Source organism: Harpegnathos saltator, unplaced genomic scaffold (genome assembly GCF_003227715.2).
Source record: "Harpegnathos saltator strain DR-91 unplaced genomic scaffold, Hsal_v8.6 scaffold115, whole genome shotgun sequence".
Taxonomy (NCBI): Eukaryota; Metazoa; Arthropoda; class Insecta; order Hymenoptera; family Formicidae; genus Harpegnathos; species Harpegnathos saltator.
Genome location: NW_020229890.1, coordinates 1,195,783 through 1,213,462, shown reverse-complemented (window position 1 = coordinate 1,213,462; position 17,680 = coordinate 1,195,783). Strand labels below are relative to the sequence as shown.

The window sequence follows — 17,680 nt, the reverse complement described above, 5'->3', positions numbered from 1 at the left end:
AAGAATATATGATATAAAATATCAAACATATGTTTTCTACTCAACGAAGGATCTTCATGTAAGTATCATCGCAAGTAACACGTGTCGTTCAACAAACACTTTTTACAAACGGTAATGAAACTTTATACACATTTATAAAATACATATGAAATTAACATGTTACCAACATGAACAACTAAATTTTACCAACAGAAAACTTTTTTATTTTTCTCAAATATTAATCTTAAAAATAAATCCTTTTCAACATTATTTGAACCGTCAACTTCTTAACTTTCTTGCTGACGAAATAATTTTTCTTTTCTCTACGTAACAGCTCGTACAATTTAAATGTTATGCTCAAAATTGCGGACACAGCACGGAACAATAATAACGTTATCCACTGAAAAAATTATGAGCTACATAGTTCCATACTACATCTTATGAATGTAGATGGCGTCTCACTATTGTAATCATCAATACGTACATATAATGACTTTACGCGCTCTCAATCTACTTTCTATTCTGAAAAATTCGACGAAATGTGACTGGAGATTATTGTTTTTCACATGTACAAAATTAAAAATAAAATGTAAATGATATATATCCGAAACAAAAGTATAAAAACTCATGTAACATGATTATTAGTTATAAATCGTTATATAAAAGTGAATAATGTGTAATGTTAATTATATGATATTTTAGAATGCTCTTTTATTTAATCTAACTTTAGTAGTGTTGTATGTGTGTGTATGTATGTATGTGTATGTGTGTGTTTATCATCTGTAACAAAGAATGATATAGTAAGTGTTTTGTAACAAATCTGACTTATATAAAATATATAATTCTAATTATGTATTTAAGACATTTTGTGAAATTAAAGCAAGGACTAATGTAATTTTATTAAAATATCAGTGCATCTTAATAATTCCATGTGAAAATTGTGTATATTGTTTGTTACTATACCATATCCAAAAATGTCTGAGAGAAAAACCATTGGGGGTATCCCTGTGGAGTGTCTTACTGGAGAACCAGCGGCAATATGGTCTGGCTGGCGTACTCTGGGAGATAGAGAACTAGTAAGAGAAGCGTCTGCTAAGGGAACTCACATAAAATTAGCTCATAAGTGCCTTGCATATAGAAGACAAAGTAGTTTGGACCTGGCATGTATATATTTTAACAAGGAAGTAGAAGTTTGGATCAATGAGCTCTTAAATAAAAGACAAGTTTACAGGGCTTCACATATTTTAAAAAATATAGTAAGTTGTTATATTAAATTACTACTATACCATATATCCTAACCCTAACCATATATCGGTTAATCTATATGTAATCTATAAGTGATAGTAATATATAAATATGAATTCTCTTTTATAGGGGAAAGATCCTGTAGAATATATTTTTGCTTCTTCTATAAAAAGTAGAGATCCACTTTTAAGAAATTACTTGTGCGAGTATATGATGAAGGTTAATGGTTTTGAAAATAAACATATTTCAGCTTGGAACATTATTAAAAGTATTACACAGTATGAAAAGAAATATAAGTAAGTTGATGAAATTAGAAAACATATACTATATTATATTATAATAGAGGCATGTTGAAAACTAATAGAAAATATTTTATTATTTCAGAGTGCAAAATGGATTAAGTTCTTGTATATGTGTAGATGACATAGTGAATTTGTCGCAAAATATCAAGCGATCTTTATGTACTGAATTATATTTTTCTCTAAGTAATCCAGATATCTTAGAAAATGTTTCAAATACTACTTTATGGGATTATTTATTATGCAATAATAAGATTAATGCATTAAGGTTATGGATTGATGCGAGATATGATCCAGATACCTTGCAAAATACGGATAAGATTGACCATAGTTTAAAATCATTATTTGCAAAGTTAGATATTACAGCTGATATGGTTGAATGTATAGACTCATCAAATGCTAGTAATCTTGTAAAAAATTTAACCAAAAATCACTTATGTAGGTACGTAATAATATTTAATATATATGTATCTCAGTAATAATGTTTAAAATTATATAAATTTATAATTTCAGGTATGGGATATGTGTGAAAGAAGAGAAGAATGATCTGAGGCTAATATTAAGTCGCTTTTTCAGTTCAGGTATTACATTAGAAAAACTCAGCGAAGTAATATTACCGTTAACTTCATGTAATATTCATAAAATAGAGTTTATACAAACTATTGATCGACAATTGTGCCTTACACATTGTGCACAGAAGTGTCATACTTCAGAAGATAATACAAAACTTACTGAATTGTTTAATATATTAACCAACATGTGTAATACTCAAGATTGTCATGAAGATGTATTAATACACGGTATCATTAAATCAATTGAATATGTCTCCAACAACTTAATTGACTATCTGAAAGAAAATTACTTGATAACCTTGACATTGATATTCTTGCAATTGTGGCAAAAAAGAAACATATTATGCAATGAAACAAATATTTTTGTGGAAAGTAAACTAATAAGAGACATATTTACAAATGCAAATGGTTTAAATATCAATGCACATATTATTTCTCAAGAAGTTCTTCAGCTTACACTGACACACATACCACTTTTGCAATGTATCATTGAAGATCAAACTAAGAAATCTGATATCACATTGTATGAATTGCTGGACGGCTATAAAAATCTGAGTACAAAACTCTTGTTCAAATGGCGCTTGAGAAATGAAGTTATGCCTGCTTTTGCTAGTGAGAATCTTATTAAGAAATATGGACACAAAGAAACATTAACATATGGTTATTATTTGAAAGAAGGCAGACCAAACATGGCTGCATACAGTTTAAAACACGCTCAAACTAAATTACTTGGAAATGTGTCTTCCCAAAGGTTCGTATATGTAATGAAAATATTTCTGTTATTATTATTGGTCTGTTCTTTCTAGCTGCACTGCGGAACTAGTGCAATAAGTTAGAATGAGACAACTATATTTTTTCTCACTTTAACTTATTGCACCAGTTCAGTAGTGCAGCTAAAAAGAACAGATTATGTGTAAATTAAAATTAAAAATTAAAATAATTAAAATGATTTTAGGAAATCCAAAGCGGCCTTATATGCACATGTTCTTGCTTTAAGAAATTTAAGTAAGCCTGATATTATATGTAGTTGTATTGTCTTTACTGAATTACTAGGAGTTGATTCAAGCAATTTACGATTATACGTTACTGTGGCAAAATATGTACAAGAACAACTAAACATTTCCATAGGTGAGACGTTTTATAGCTTGTGCAATTAACAGATACAGTATTCGTCAATATAATTACAGATAAACAAGTTATTATTTTATTATAGGAAACTTATTAGAAAATGTAATATATAAGAATCAGCACGATTTAAAGTCTGTGATATCTTATTTAGAGCAAAGTTTCCAAAAACATTTGCTGAATGATACTTTGGTAAGCGATAATTCGCAATTTGTTGAAGCATTGAAAGCGTGGGATATCATCATACGCTTCGCGCACGTTCACAATTATACACTACCTAGTATATTACCAAAATATTTAGCAAATCATGATTTGTGGTTCGAGTTTGTTGCAGTCAGTCATATATTCTCTTATCCCACGAAACAGGTACATATATATATACTTGAAAAAGAAATATTAATCAAAGATAAATTATTAATCAAGTAATTGAAATCATATAATAGGTACTAGAAGATGCCAAGTTGTTTAACAATGTGAGTATCCGGGAACATCTGTTGACATGTTTGACCAACAGCAAGCTTGGCAAATCTCAACTATGTAATGAACAAAAACTGAAATCACGCGACACGAGACAATTATTGTACCACAGACAAGACCAAAGTGTAAGATTGTTATTGTCTATTGAGTGTTATAACTTCTGATTACGATAATAATTATAAGAAACATTTCTGTATCCTCTAGGATTCCCCAACATCTGCTTCAACCATATCTGGAACTGATATAAATAATTTGGACACAACTGATGCAGAACATGTCACCAGCAATTGCGCATTGTCCTTTTTGAGCAATGATCTATGGTTAACTATACTAAATTGTCATCAAAGTCAAGATCCACCTGGAACATTAATCAATGTGTCTCGTTCAAGACTTAGCCCTATATTGACTATTTTGGCTACATGTTACGAGGTTTTTAATTTCAACAATTCAATGATAAGTTAAATTTGATCAATTTTCTATTATTGTAACTCGAAAAATTTCTTGTAGCCATCCTCAGTAGCAGCATATTGTTATTGTTGGATGGTGATATCAGCAGGGAAGGAAGACTTACTTCTCGATTATGCAGAATGTTTAGAACAACAAATATGGCCTGCCAATAAGGTAGCAGGATTATTAAGTAAAATGATTCAATTTGGTTACATTGACACACTTAACAGAGCTTATAAGATTTTCATGCCTGTAAGTATAATTAATATTCATATAACGGCAATGAGAAATCTTTAGTGTAACTAATAAAATTACAGGACAGTATCTTGAGTCCGTTCTTTGAGTTTCTGACGCAAGCAATTATTTACGGTGAATTCAAAGAGAGTCAGCAGCATTTGTTGGAATTTAAATTGCAATGTTCCTCACTTAAATGTAATGTACGTAAACACGATTATAAAGAAAAATCCCAACGTACTACTTTGTGATATAAACACTGCCACTTTGTTTTTTTTTTTTTTCAGAGGATTATGGACTGGACAAGTGCTGATTTGACATATCTGAAAAATTTGTACTGGGTCGCGATTGTTGGAACCAAATGTATTATTACAGCACTTGGCTATGGCTTTCAAAGTACACCGTTACGAGTAAAGCTTCTCGAAACTCTAATCAAGTCTAATTTTTCTACGGACTTGCCTGGTAAAATATCCACAATTTAGTTACAATCGTATGTTGTTAACTTGCCAAAAAGTTATTATTAAATACATTAGGAAATTTTTGTCTTGTGTATTGCAGTTAAGATACCGGATTTTCAATGCTTGTTGGATATAACAAGAATCTTACAGAAAACAGACGTGATGTTAAATTTTGCAGCCGTTACCGTAATCGATAATGTACATAATTTTGATACGGAAATTAAAAAATGCATTAACGATTTAATAGCGACCGATAATTATAGCACTGCCTTGGAATTATCCTGCACTGCTGGATTGCATGCATCTGAAATCATATTAGCGCAAGTAATAAGTTTAAAAGTTTTCTCAAAAAATCTATCGTTAAACGCATATATTTCTATAATTGTGACATTTTCAGTCCCGAAACAATTTCAAAAAGTCCGTACGTAGAAATGGTCAGGTCAGTTCTACATTCTGGATGCAGTGTGCTCAGGATTTTAATAAATATAACGTTCCTCCTGAAGTAGCAGTCGAATTTTTTGTCGAACATGCCGAGAAAGTTATATCTCACAAAGAGAGGTAAATAAAATTTGATACAATTCAATGCGTTACGTTTCATAGATAAATAATGCTAATATTGATGCAAATAACGTAATATTTTATACAGATACGAGATTCTAAAATTAGCTTATGAGACTTTAAAGAATACTAAAATTGAGCAACAAACTATCAATACACTGGAAATGGCCATGTGGAAGTCGTGTATTTTGGCCGGACCTGAAAATATACAATTCGATTGTGATGATTACATTTTTAATAAGTTAAAAACCGAATTACTCTCCGGATTGGACAAATTAGAAGTGACTTACTCACTGGAAGACGAAAGTGAAAAAGATTCTGCAGAAATCTTAATTAATCGATTGATTGATTTGGGTAAACTGGATATTGCTTTACGAATAAGCATGATTTTTAATTACAACCATAAGGTAAGAATCATTATGTGCATTTTTGTAATTTGTAACAGAAATATAAATTATATATTAAAAATACCATTGTTCTATATATAGGATTTACAAGTATTAATGCTGTGCTTAAGTTTGGCAGAGGGTGAAATTTCACCAGCAGAATTAACCGCACAACAAAAGAGCTTCTTGGAAGAGACTAGTAAAAGCAAACAGAAACATGGCACTTTGCGCAATCGCGGCTTGCAGAGATTATCCTCCTCATCATCTCGTATGCCTCATTTAACATTGATATTTTCCCATATGTTTTTATAGAGATATTTTCGATCCTATTATATAATTACATAAATAATGAGATTATATCTTGACTTACTCATTTGAGATTATTTAATATAACTCTTTAATTTTTACAGTAAATTCTATTGGAGAGGCCAGTAAAACAAATGACTCAAAGATCACTAGCAGTCACCAACACCAATATCAAATGGAATGCATCTCAATCTTGGAAAAATTATCAGAAACTCTTCAACATGGAAATGCAATATGCTCGAGAATTGTTTCCTGTTATAAACTCGCTGTACGCCTAAAAAAGACTTATCAATCGCTATTGATGTTAAACAATCCCATCAAATTCTTACAAGAGATTACGGAAAGTAATATCGAGAACAAATGCGAGACTGCTAACAACATCATAATGTCGTACAAGATCAAGACAGAAAATATTGCGACATTCCTTACTGAAAGTATCATAGTACACATTAATCGTGCTATAGAAGGTAACTATGAAAATCACTACATACATTTTGTATCTAGCATAATTATCTCAATGTAAAAGTAATAATGTCAAATCAATTTTATTCCTAGATGGATTAGAAGATTTTATCTCTATGTGGGGATCCTATCCTATAAATACACATTTCCATTTAATAATGGAACTTTGCAGCGATACTTCGTTATTAGGTTTAAAATTGCTACAAGCAGCACAGTCATTGCTGGGAAAACATGTTAGTTCTCATGATGAAAGAAAAAATGGTAATTTATCTATTTTTCTGCATCGTTTTATTCATTTCTTTTTGTTTTATATTAATATTTACATTTTATTTCTGTATATATCGTCTTGTAGTGTCAACATTGAAAACAATAGTGGAATTATTAATAAGATCCCACGATTGTTTCACGGCTTCTTGCAACATGGAAGGAATAGCATCTGTATTACGAAAATGTCAAAAACTTGCAAACATATTACAAATGTTGAAACATTGGGCGTTATTGGTACGTTAATTGATTTCTTAGTCGTTAATATCCTTGACGCTCAGTATTTTATTTATATTCTCCTTTGATAGGTGCGATTAGTAACTGGCGTCGGTCGATTTACTGAGATGAATTACATATTTGAAATTTTGAAAGAAAATGATCATTTCGAGTTCCTATTGGGAAAGGGTTTGGACAAGGTATTCTTATTCATACGATAAGTGTCGCGTAAATATATATCTTTTAATTAACAAATATAATTTTTACAATCGTGAAGGTACCGGGTCTAAAAATGGCGTTGTTAGAATTTTTGAAGCGTCAATGCCCAGAAGATAAAGAACTGTTTACATTGGTGGCTCTACATTTCCGTTTGTATTACGAGATCGCTCTCATGTGGGAAAATGAAGCAAAAGAAATAATTGCGAAATTGATGTCTAACGTGTTGAAGGAATGCGGAAGAGGCACAACTGATATATCCGCGGAAATCAAATTGACTCGAAATGATAGCGTTCAAAAACAACTGCAATTGGTTGTGACTAATTTTACTCATGCCACACAATATTATTTACAGGTAAAACACTGAAATCATATGCGATATATTTATTTAAAGTAAAAATCAAGAAATGATAATAATCAGGGAATAAATCGCAGGGAATAATATATTTTGCTTCTAGGATAACAAATTAAATCTCGCGAGTCGATGCTCTCATCAAGCTCAACTTGTGGCACTTCAGATCGCATTGCTGAACGCAATGTCGCAAAATCAGCAAGTAGTTTGTCTTTTAAATCTGAAAAGCGACGAGTTGGACAGGATAACGTCACAGACCTTGAATTTTCTCCAAACACTCATTGTTTCACGCGCTTATAATTATCACGCGGATTGGGCTAATCTCATTTACCACCATTGTGTTCTCAGAGGAGAGGTAAAATACCTCAAAGAATTTATGACGGTAAACAGTCTGACGCCCGCAATTGTGCAAGATTGTGCACGTAGGTGAGTTTAAATTGTAATTTATACATTGTTCTTTTATTACGATTTATATATAAATCATTTCCTAAATTGTACATATACAAATACATTTTTTTTTGCTATTCTCACAGGTACAGATTAGAAAAGAATATAAATAATTTCATGACAAACAACATGAGAACTCTGGTGTATGAATTATCAGACGTTGAATGTAAATATATGCTAGCTAGTCAGCTTGGATTTAAAAGCATCGTGGAAGAAATGCACAATGATCCTGTGGTAGGCTCTTACTTGAAAGATACGATTTGGAAGAAAGGATACAATGCTCTATGATTGAAATGTAACTCGTCACTTGTGTGAAGAAATTCAGAGTAATTCCGATCCAATAAAAAATATTGTAAATCTCAATATTTTAACAAATTATGTTGTAAACTCATCCATTGTTACTGCGAGCAATATGAAAATGTACATGTCCATGTTTCATTATTTTCTTATCAATAAACAGTATTTTTTTATATTATATCCCGAGATATTGTTTAATAAACTTTATAAAACATACCTTTTTATCATCAAGTTGATAAAAATAAGTAATCGAATTTATAACTTTATAACTTTTATTTGAAATATATAGAAAGATTAAATGATATTGTACATAACAATCATATTTAACAATAGTACGATTCAACGACAAATCGATTTTTCAGTATTGCGATTAAACGCGAGATTGAATGGGCTTCCAATTTTAAGTCGATATCGTATTGTTGTACATGCGCTTTCACGATATTTACACAAATTAAATGTTTCTTCGTGAAGGACCGGTTGTTACATCAACAGAAGTTGTTGCAGCTTATTGGAAATATTGCATTTATGCAAATACTGATTTTTAATCTAGAAATATCAATAACATAAAGATAATTTTCATGTATAAAGTTTTAATATCATTAAATGATGCAAGGATATTTTAATTACGCTATTTTTCCCATGATAATAAGATGAACATAAGATAAACAATTATAACTCCTCGTATGTAAAATTAGCTTTTATACATAAGAAGCTGTAAACATTTATTATCTTGGAAGTACAGAATAAGGCACGGAAAATATCATTAGATAATAATGCTGCACAATTATTTTGCTTAACGTGGGAAATGAACCAATTTATCATTTCAAGGTATGCTATTTTTTATGGTGCTGAATACCGGTACGGTCTCAGCACGGTTCCGGCTTTATTACTGACATTTAACATTTTAACGAGCAGTCTTTTTCATAGATAAAAACATAGCGTGTTTGTAAATAGGAAAAAGACAGCGTAAAACGAAAAGCGTGATATGTCGATTTTCTATTTATTATGAAGGTTTATTGTGAAATGCATGTTTAAAACTGCCTCTCCACGTTCGAATATAATGTACATTTTTCCACAAATAAAAACCGCGTGGTTTTATTTTATATTCCGAACTACCTTTCCACAGATCAAAGAGCGCGGTACCCCTAAGGAATCCGGCGTCCGCTTTTGAAGACAGAGAACACGCATTCAAAGGGGTTTCTCATTCAATGTTCGCCGCAATTTACTGCCATTTGCTCTTATTCGTCGCGCAGAGGGAATCTCATGAGTGAATGCACATGACGATACGGCAGAAAAATATCCTTGCCTGACGATTTCATGCGTCTAGCGCCTTTATTAGAGCAATAAAGTCACGATTCAATGTACTACAGAGTATTGTAAAACGAAAGTGCATTTTCATATCTCATCCATTTTATATAGAATATAGCTTGACACATGAAAGAAAAATTCTCCCACAGTGCAATGCATATTTTAATACAAATAAAATGAATATATTTGTATCCAAATTTACGCCAAGAAAAATGTGTATATTGCATATAAATATTTCTTTTATAGAGTTTAGTATCTATGGCTTTAAATGTAATTTTAAATATATATAATTTTAAATATATAAAATGTCACAGAGCCCCGTCCCTGTTAAATCATAACTTCATCCGCGATGTAATGAAAAGAAGATCACTGCAAATATTCCGCTTGCATCTGATCGGTGAGTCGGCGATTTACGGCGATTTACGGCGCGATTTACGACGACATAAAGGGCGAACGTTCGCAGCGGGAAAATTTACGTATTACGTCGGACCTGCATCTTACCGCGGTGCGTGCCTTGCCGTTCCGCTCCGACGGAAGCCCGTTCGCCGTGCGTATAATTTCGGTATTTATGGGATTAATGCCTCCCTGCTCTCTTCCATGCGCGATACTACCGGGGAGATGGGTTTTCGATAGATCGATTAGACCAGCTGGCGCATGCACGCGTTGCTAAGCCGCTTATATCGATGCGACCCCGCACCAGTTTTGCGCTTTTTTGGAAATTCGCGCGCGCTATAATCCGACAGGCGCTGGCATTAACGGTAATTTCGAGGGAATGAAGTGATAATTGATCTCGTAGAGGGGATTTGGCGAGACGGATGTGCAGGCTGCCGTCGCGTGCAACCACGTGTCCACGTGTCCCGTGTCTCTGTCGCGCGGAATTCCACGCGTGAGGTCACGCTTCTCGAGTAAATCCTTTCGCATTGTCCTTGCTATGTTACGATATACTGCCATGTTACGGAAGGGAAAGTTTCGTCGTTTGGAATTAAGTTGACAGCGGTTTAAACCGGATACCTGCTATTACCGTTAATAATTGATGTATCAAAAGTGAACGCGTACTAATCCACGGTTCGGAATTTTAAGCATCGAGCTTCAATTGTAACGCAATCGCGCGTTTCTCCAAACTTCCGCGAAAACACGAAAAATATCCAATTTAACCCGCGAGTTTCCTCTTTTATCCCACTTCCCTGCGGACATTCGATAGAAGTCTGAAGATGATTCTCACGTGCCAAGAAAAATTCCAATTCCAACGTGTTCCAAGAGAAAGCAAGGAACACGACGAACGAACGCTGTTACAGTCGTCCGATAATTCTGTAATCACGTTCAACGTCACACGCGACGCGAATGCGAATTCCGGCGACGCTTCAACGCGACGTAAGACCGCCCACTTATCGGCGCATTAATCAAATATAAAATCCGATGTGATGTTAATAGCGTGCAATGAACGACAGTGCCGTCAGCTGCTGCATAATTGACGAAGTGCTTTTCTAATAACAATTACACAGCGACGCGTCTCGTATCTCAGTTCGACTCGAGTCTCTCTCGACGGATCATTCCGACATCCGACTACAATTCCGTCAGAGCTGCGCCGTCGCCCGGCTGGGAAAAGACCGAGACGCAGAGCACATCTCAGAAGCTGCTGAAGTCTAATTTAGCCGCGTGCTGTTGCGTACGAATAATCGATATATCGACTTCACGACGCGCGACGATTGAATGCCAATAAAGTGATAGCGCGGTGAGGTTGAAGCGCACGTTTCACTACGTTCGAGCTCCGCGAATGGCTCGATAACGCGCCGCGTATCGCTATAATTAATTCGTGTGTTCATGCGCCATTCGACGGAGATCAAAAGTAGTAGTGATATTATTCGCTCTGGATGAGCAGATTCATTATACGAGTCACTGGTGAATATTCGAGTCCGTCCCCGTCAGTTTTGGTAATTATGATACAATCCAGTGCGATTAGCCAAGTCAATTATAATTAATCAAACGCGCCTTCACGGAAAGAAATGGATATGTTGAAAATTATCGGACGTAAACAACGAGCATAGGATCGCTCTTGCCGAAGTGTAAACATCGCCGAGGTCACATTGACGAGGAACGCGGTCGCTAGTATTTTTGCTAGCTCGAAGCCGAAGCACGAGCATGAGAAAAAATATGTCGGTGTATATCAAGGAAGAGACTGCCGTAGCAGTGATTCATTAAATTTTCTTAAATTGACGCTGCGCATAAATATTATGCACAAAATATCAGATTAATATTCGTATAAAGTGTTGCAAAAAGAAGCCAGCTTCAGTGCAATCAGTATATGGTTTTTCATTCGTCAAATATACATATTATCGACTATCACTCTCAAGATTCCACGTATCATTTTTTGCAGAATAAATATTTCCGCAATGATCAGAGAGGAAGCAGAGAGGAAGTGCTTCTCGCAATTCACATTTTTATTAAACTAAATATGAACGCATATTATCGCGCACTATTTTTTATTATCTCTGGTCGAAAATCAATGCGATTTATATATGAGCATGCATTATAAAACATGACGCTTTCTGAGCGTTTCATCTGCACACTCACCGACTTTCGTTGACTCCTGTGACTCTGCATCCGTCCAATGTCCAGTCTCCTCAGTATCCAGGAAAAGTTTCTTTTTTCACAATATTTTGTCGCGTTTTCTTTCTCTTTGTTTATCTTTTCTCTTTCATTAATTTCGATTTAAGGAAAAGGAATGACGAGACAAATATGGTCGCATATATGGTCGCGTTCAAGAGATGAGATTTTTATCCCAAAAAGAAGTAAACACGATAAATTGCAACGTTTCGAGACGTGTATACGTGAGACGCGATTCGCGTAGAATCAATCGCGAATAAAAATTACGACGTTTAGACTTTAGAGAGAAAAATGAAAATGTTTTGTTTCGCGAACGGTAATTCGAAAGAAACGCACGTCTTGTTTCGTTAGGACCAAGTTGTAATGTAAATAAGCGCGCGTAACGAATTTATCGGTAATTTCAAATGAAATATTATCGCTTCTGACACGCGTAAAAAATATAAAAAATTGATAAACTTGACAGACATAAAATTTATCAAACCGAATAAGATAAATAATGCTGAATTTCACGTGCGATGGCGCAATTCTAATCAAATTTTAACATCACACACTAATCGAAGCAGCAAATAATTCCGTATCTTGATTTCGGTATAATATAACAAACTAACATTATATATAACTAAAGCGTTTATATCTATATCTTCTAATGATTCAGAGTAAATATAAAAGAGAGAAATATATATTATATCTTAAAGATTCTGTTGTATAATACGGTCATTGAAAGACAAGACGATCTCCTGATTATTTCGAGCAACATGTGAAAAAAGTATAATTAAATCGCATTGATTTTCTCGAGATATTGCAAAACACCCATCACCATAAAAATGTATTTTCTTCTCTGACTCACCGATACACAGCAGACAGAGTCAGCCGCGTTCTGCTGCGGATCTGTAACAAAAGATATAGTTTCGTTAGTTAAACCGTTAGGTTAAAAGTTAAGTTAGATTGAGTTCAGTTCGCGGAAGCGCGCGCGCAGATACAAATGTTGACCCTTTGCCATCGTAATTCAATGGCTTTTATTCCAATCGCTCGGTTTTCGATCGCAATGAATCAAGAAGAAACGATCAGTGAACCTCACCTTCAAGCCGACTCTGCTCGGCCCGAACCGGATCCTCCGGTGCAGCATCGACGTCCGTCGAAACTGCGCCCCAGTAACCGCAGCTATCGCGTGGCTGCAAACTCCAGCAGATCTGTAACAAAAAGCGAGTTTTCTCATTAGTTATTACAGCGACAAATGCGCTCCGCATCAAGAGTACGAAGACTACTCAAGACTACAAATTAGCTTCTTCAACTTAACCAAGTTAACCAATAAAAGTTTACCTTTAAAATCCATGAGACATTGCTATTGCTCAAGATGCTTCGATACTCCGGATTGTCACGCACACACACACACACACACACGCACGAATATTACACGTTACACACGCGCGTACACTGTGATCGAAAATTCGGAAATTATTACGCGCGGCGATCCGCCGATCCGTCCGCCGCCGCGACGTAAATAATAATGGAAGCGGTCGCGGCAGTTGCATACTTATGAACATATTGTTTTCAAAGTCGCGCGACCTTGTCTCGGCGGGACGCGTCTCAGAGAGCCCGTAACGTTATATAAAACTTACCTTTGTAAACAAATCCCCTCTCTTCTGCGATCTAGCGTTTCTTACTTTCCTAGTGAATCGAAATTTTCTGTGATTTGGACTTTATCTTAAAATATCTACATTTAGAGACAACGTATACAAAAACACAAGGACACTTTTCTTCCTATTTTTTAAGGCCGAATCGATTAGGACTGAAAAAACCTGGATCGGTTTAGCCATTGCTGAGATATGAATATCTCACCTCGTTTCAACTCGCAATTTCGCGTAATATAGATGCGTAACATAGGCACGAGGTATGCCTCTTGGCACTGAGCGTTATTTATTGAGGTAATTTTTTTCCTCCCTTCTTTTGATATCAACCTCTCAAATTAGTGTTGCGAAACGCTGCATAACACTGCTATTTCCATTCGCAGTTGCGAGCGAATGGAGATATCAATGTTAAATCGTGCTCTCTCGCTCCTCCTTCTCTCTCACTCTCTCAACATTTCGGACATTCGGACGAAAGTAGGGCCGTAATTCTGAGTTATGCCGAGCATTTCGCCAGAGATTACAAGTTACAAACGAGCCCCATATATCGAGGGATTACATCCCGCCTGATGCGGTATTGAAAGAAGCCCGGGCAGCCTGAGCAAACAAGTCGTCGGCAATTCGTCGACCTTCAGCTCGTACTTTAGCGAAGGAACGTCGTTAATAAAGGACGCGACGTACGTCGATAATGCGTGAACTCGCCGAGATGACATATGCTTGTGTCAATAATCATGTAATTCATTGGCCCGTCGGAAACTACGCGTCAGAACTACGCCTCAGCCCTCTTCTGAATTCCCTGCGCTCCTCTTTAGATCCCTTTTCATCGTCGCTCGTACAACGTCAGACGAGAGGAGGCGCGTGAATTTTAATGTGCCACTTACATTACGTCGTCCTAGTCGATATAACGAACGGTAATTATAACATGCTCTTTCTCTCTCTCTCTCTCTCTCTCTCTCTCTCTCTCTCTCTCTCTCTCTCTCTCTCTCTCACTCTCCTCGACGTCCCGCCCCTTTCTTTTGGATATCTCCCGTCACTCTCGACAGGCGCAAATTCAATGGCAGCGCGGCGACGTAATCAATAAAATCTAATTATTGGAAAAACTGCCGATCTCTCTGCTAAGCTTTCGGATTTAATCCGATCAAAGGGACGGCGGGCACAATATGACGCGGGTTGAATAAACTTGTTTTCTCGAATTCACAGTAACGTGCGATTGTGTATGACTCGATTGTTCAATATTGAAATGAAATATTACGAGGATTAATAAATATAAAAAGTGACAACGCAATCAATTAATTCTCTGTCAAACAACTACCTCCTGCTCGTCGCGTATCTAGGATTGTAACAATTTATATTCGACAGAGTCGACAGAGTAACAAAACTACTCGAAGAGAAAAAAAGATATATATATATATATATATAGTATCGAGAGAGAGAGAGAGAGAGAGAGAGAGAGGGGGGAGAGGGAGAGAGAGAGAGAGAGGAATTCTCGCAAACGTGCATACAAATTTTTTGTCTGGCTTCGCGACGTACAGGACGTACAGGATGCGCCACCAGGAACTCCGTTCTTTCATCGTGACATAATTTATCGCAAAGTAAGCATTGCGTAACTAACGCGCCATAACTAAAGACGAGCCCCACTCGACACTCAACTCCACTCGAGCACAATATCGGGACACATCGTCCGGAATAGTGTCTCTCGGTCATCCTGGTTCGCGTTGGTAAAAGGGGCTCGAATATTGTCGACGTTACGAGCGATTCGATACGCGTTAACGGTGTCGCGAGAGGGAACACGTTAAGTACTTATGTACGGTACCTTCTGCCCGACGTCGCGCCATTCAGGTCGCCGTAAATAAATCGCCGTCAAAGGACTTTCTTCCCCACTCCCCTCTTTCCTTCTCCTTCCCTCGCAATCGAATAGTTCCGATTTTTCATTAAATCTCCCGCCCCTCGGCTGCTATCCCGAGCTAAGCAATAAGCGATCCAGAAGCAGCTTCGGATCTGAATGTTGGTGCGAGACCCCAAAGTTCCGACGACGTTCTGTCCAGGAAGCATACACACGGCTGCAGCCAGCCGTCCGATTCCCGTATTTAGAATTCAAATGTGATCGACGATGAGACGAGAGTATCCGCATTGCGAGCGGTCCTCCCGCGGGAAACATGACGCGACGTCGATCCGTTATCGACATTATACTTTATGCCGTTACACGTCGCATCCCGCTGACGTAGCGAGCAGGTTGACCGTGTAGGTACTTATGCACTACAATAGTACGCATTACCTGTCCGATTTCAATGACGACGAGCGACGTTGTGTTCCCGACGTGCGGTACAGCGCGTTTAGTAGTGTCAGTCGCTGATAACACAGCTCCGTGGACGACGTACTGAACAGACAGTAGTCGCAGCTTCACTGCGAGCCCGTTCGCCCGTTTGCTCCACAAACGCGAGATACGTCTGTCCGTTGTAATTGCCAGACCGCTTGAAAAGTTGTCGCGAGACCAATCAACTCTAAGATACTCGAGCACACACACCGCATGTAGTGCACATACACACACACACACATGCGGCACATCGCTTCTCTTTCTTCCGCGTCGCGCTGGCCTCTGATGAGATTAACTCTCGCCCTGCGAGTATTTTCGATGTTTGACCTACTATTCTTTGTCTAGCGTTGGGTGATAATAACGAGAGCAGTCCGAATCGTCCCTCGTCTTAGGATAATTGAATCCCATGTCCCGCGTGTGCACTTCAGAGAGAAGATACTCTTTACCGATTTAATAAAACGCGAGGTCTGCTACGCTATGACCGGCTGGAGTGGAAGTATAATGGTGTAATTAGTTGACCGATGTCGGGTCGCGGGCGAATACATTAACGTCGATCCTGCGCCTCGGAAGTTTTAATTAGCAGCATGAAAGTCATACGGAAAATTATAATTTCTTCCGGAGAAAATACGCTTGATAAGCTGCTAACGGAGAATATTAAAGTTCGCTAACGATACAGCATCACATAATAGTTTTACGTAACGTACTTTTTTCCTCCTCTGTTGCAATTAGAATATTCCTCCGAGAAGAATTAAGTGCAAATTCATTTGTAATAACGGCATGCATCCCGAAGATTCTCGTGTCGCGAGAAAGTTTGCCTAAAGGAGATTACGCTGTTCGCGTGTGTTTTGCGCACTTTCTGCGAGGTGTATCATTATCTGCAATTATACGCACTCTGTACGTAAAATAATATCGGAAAAATTGCGCTCAAAATTGCGAGGAACTTCGGCCCGTGACATTAATTTAGTTCGCGAGCTGTATCATGCCCCGGGATTCATGATATTGCGCGAGGCGAACAGACGACACGTGCGATATCCAATTAACGAATGCATTTGCGCCCCGGTATTTTACATACCATACAGTCGGTGATAACGGCAACTCCGCTGAATGGCTTAAAGCCGAGCATTGGTATCGCGAGCGCGATAATCACGATCGAATCTCCCGTCAGGATTGACAATGCTCCGTGATAAATCCGCGAATTAATATTTGGTGCACCGCCGGGTGTCATTGCGCGCGAACAAGGGGCGCGATAATGCAATAATGACGATCGACTAATTGCGTAACGACGGTGCCGGCCGTTGTTACAGCGATTTCAATAATAACAACGGTCACTCGGCGGTTATGTTACACGCGATGATACGCGCGCACGGTTAATCTTAACGAGCTCGCTAAGTGCCGTTGATTAGCATAATTCCGCGATAAATCACGCGAGGATCGCGCGGTGAAACGAAGGTGGGACGCGCGCAGCCTGGTGTCGTCCTGCTGCAGGATG

At 37.0% G+C, this 17,680-nt stretch overlaps 2 protein-coding genes across 2 annotated transcripts; one reads left to right on the top strand and one right to left on the bottom strand.

The window, feature by feature from the left end:
• Positions 1–2: 2 nt before the first annotated feature.
• Positions 3–8,499, top strand: SPG11 (spatacsin). Its single transcript, XM_011149686.3, has 23 exons — positions 3–58; positions 314–1,235; positions 1,354–1,520; positions 1,609–1,965; positions 2,037–2,846; positions 3,051–3,223; positions 3,309–3,586; positions 3,664–3,822; positions 3,902–4,126; positions 4,205–4,396; positions 4,462–4,581; positions 4,666–4,840; positions 4,937–5,160; positions 5,234–5,394; positions 5,483–5,801; positions 5,883–6,048; positions 6,191–6,553; positions 6,642–6,809; positions 6,901–7,049; positions 7,121–7,228; positions 7,306–7,599; positions 7,703–8,022; positions 8,130–8,499. The coding sequence occupies exons 2-23, from the start codon at positions 954–956 to the stop codon at positions 8,329–8,331; spliced, it is 5,412 nt and encodes a 1,803-aa protein (XP_011147988.1). The 5' UTR covers positions 3–58; positions 314–953; the 3' UTR covers positions 8,332–8,499.
• Positions 8,500–13,258: 4,759 nt separating this feature from the next.
• LOC112589380 (uncharacterized) lies at positions 13,259–16,599 on the bottom strand. The gene is made up of 3 exons (XM_025302419.1): positions 16,523–16,599; positions 16,153–16,254; positions 13,259–13,442 (listed from the first exon to the last, which is right to left on the bottom strand). The coding sequence occupies exons 1-3, from the start codon at positions 16,597–16,599 to the stop codon at positions 13,259–13,261; spliced, it is 363 nt and encodes a 120-aa protein (XP_025158204.1).
• Between the last annotated feature and the right edge of the window lie 1,081 nt (positions 16,600–17,680).

Excerpts from the sequence above, each read along its gene's own strand:
- SPG11 (XM_011149686.3), top strand. The coding sequence starts at position 954 with ATGTCTGAGAGAAAAACCATTGGGGGTATCCCTGTGGAGTGTCTTACT. Across the intron at positions 2,847-3,050 it reads GGAAATGTGTCTTCCCAAAG|GAAATCCAAAGCGGCCTTAT; the intron begins GTTCGTATATGT and ends AAATGATTTTAG. Across the intron at positions 4,841-4,936 it reads TTTTTCTACGGACTTGCCTG|TTAAGATACCGGATTTTCAA; the intron begins GTAAAATATCCA and ends TGTGTATTGCAG.
- LOC112589380 (XM_025302419.1), bottom strand. The coding sequence starts at position 16,599 with ATGGGATTCAATTATCCTAAGACGAGGGACGATTCGGACTGCTCTCGT. Across the intron at positions 16,255-16,522 it reads CCAACGCTAGACAAAGAATA|TACGTCGTCCACGGAGCTGT; the intron begins GTAGGTCAAACA and ends CTGTCTGTTCAG. Across the intron at positions 13,443-16,152 it reads TCGTCATTGAAATCGGACAG|ATCTGCTGGAGTTTGCAGCC; the intron begins GTAATGCGTACT and ends TTTTTGTTACAG.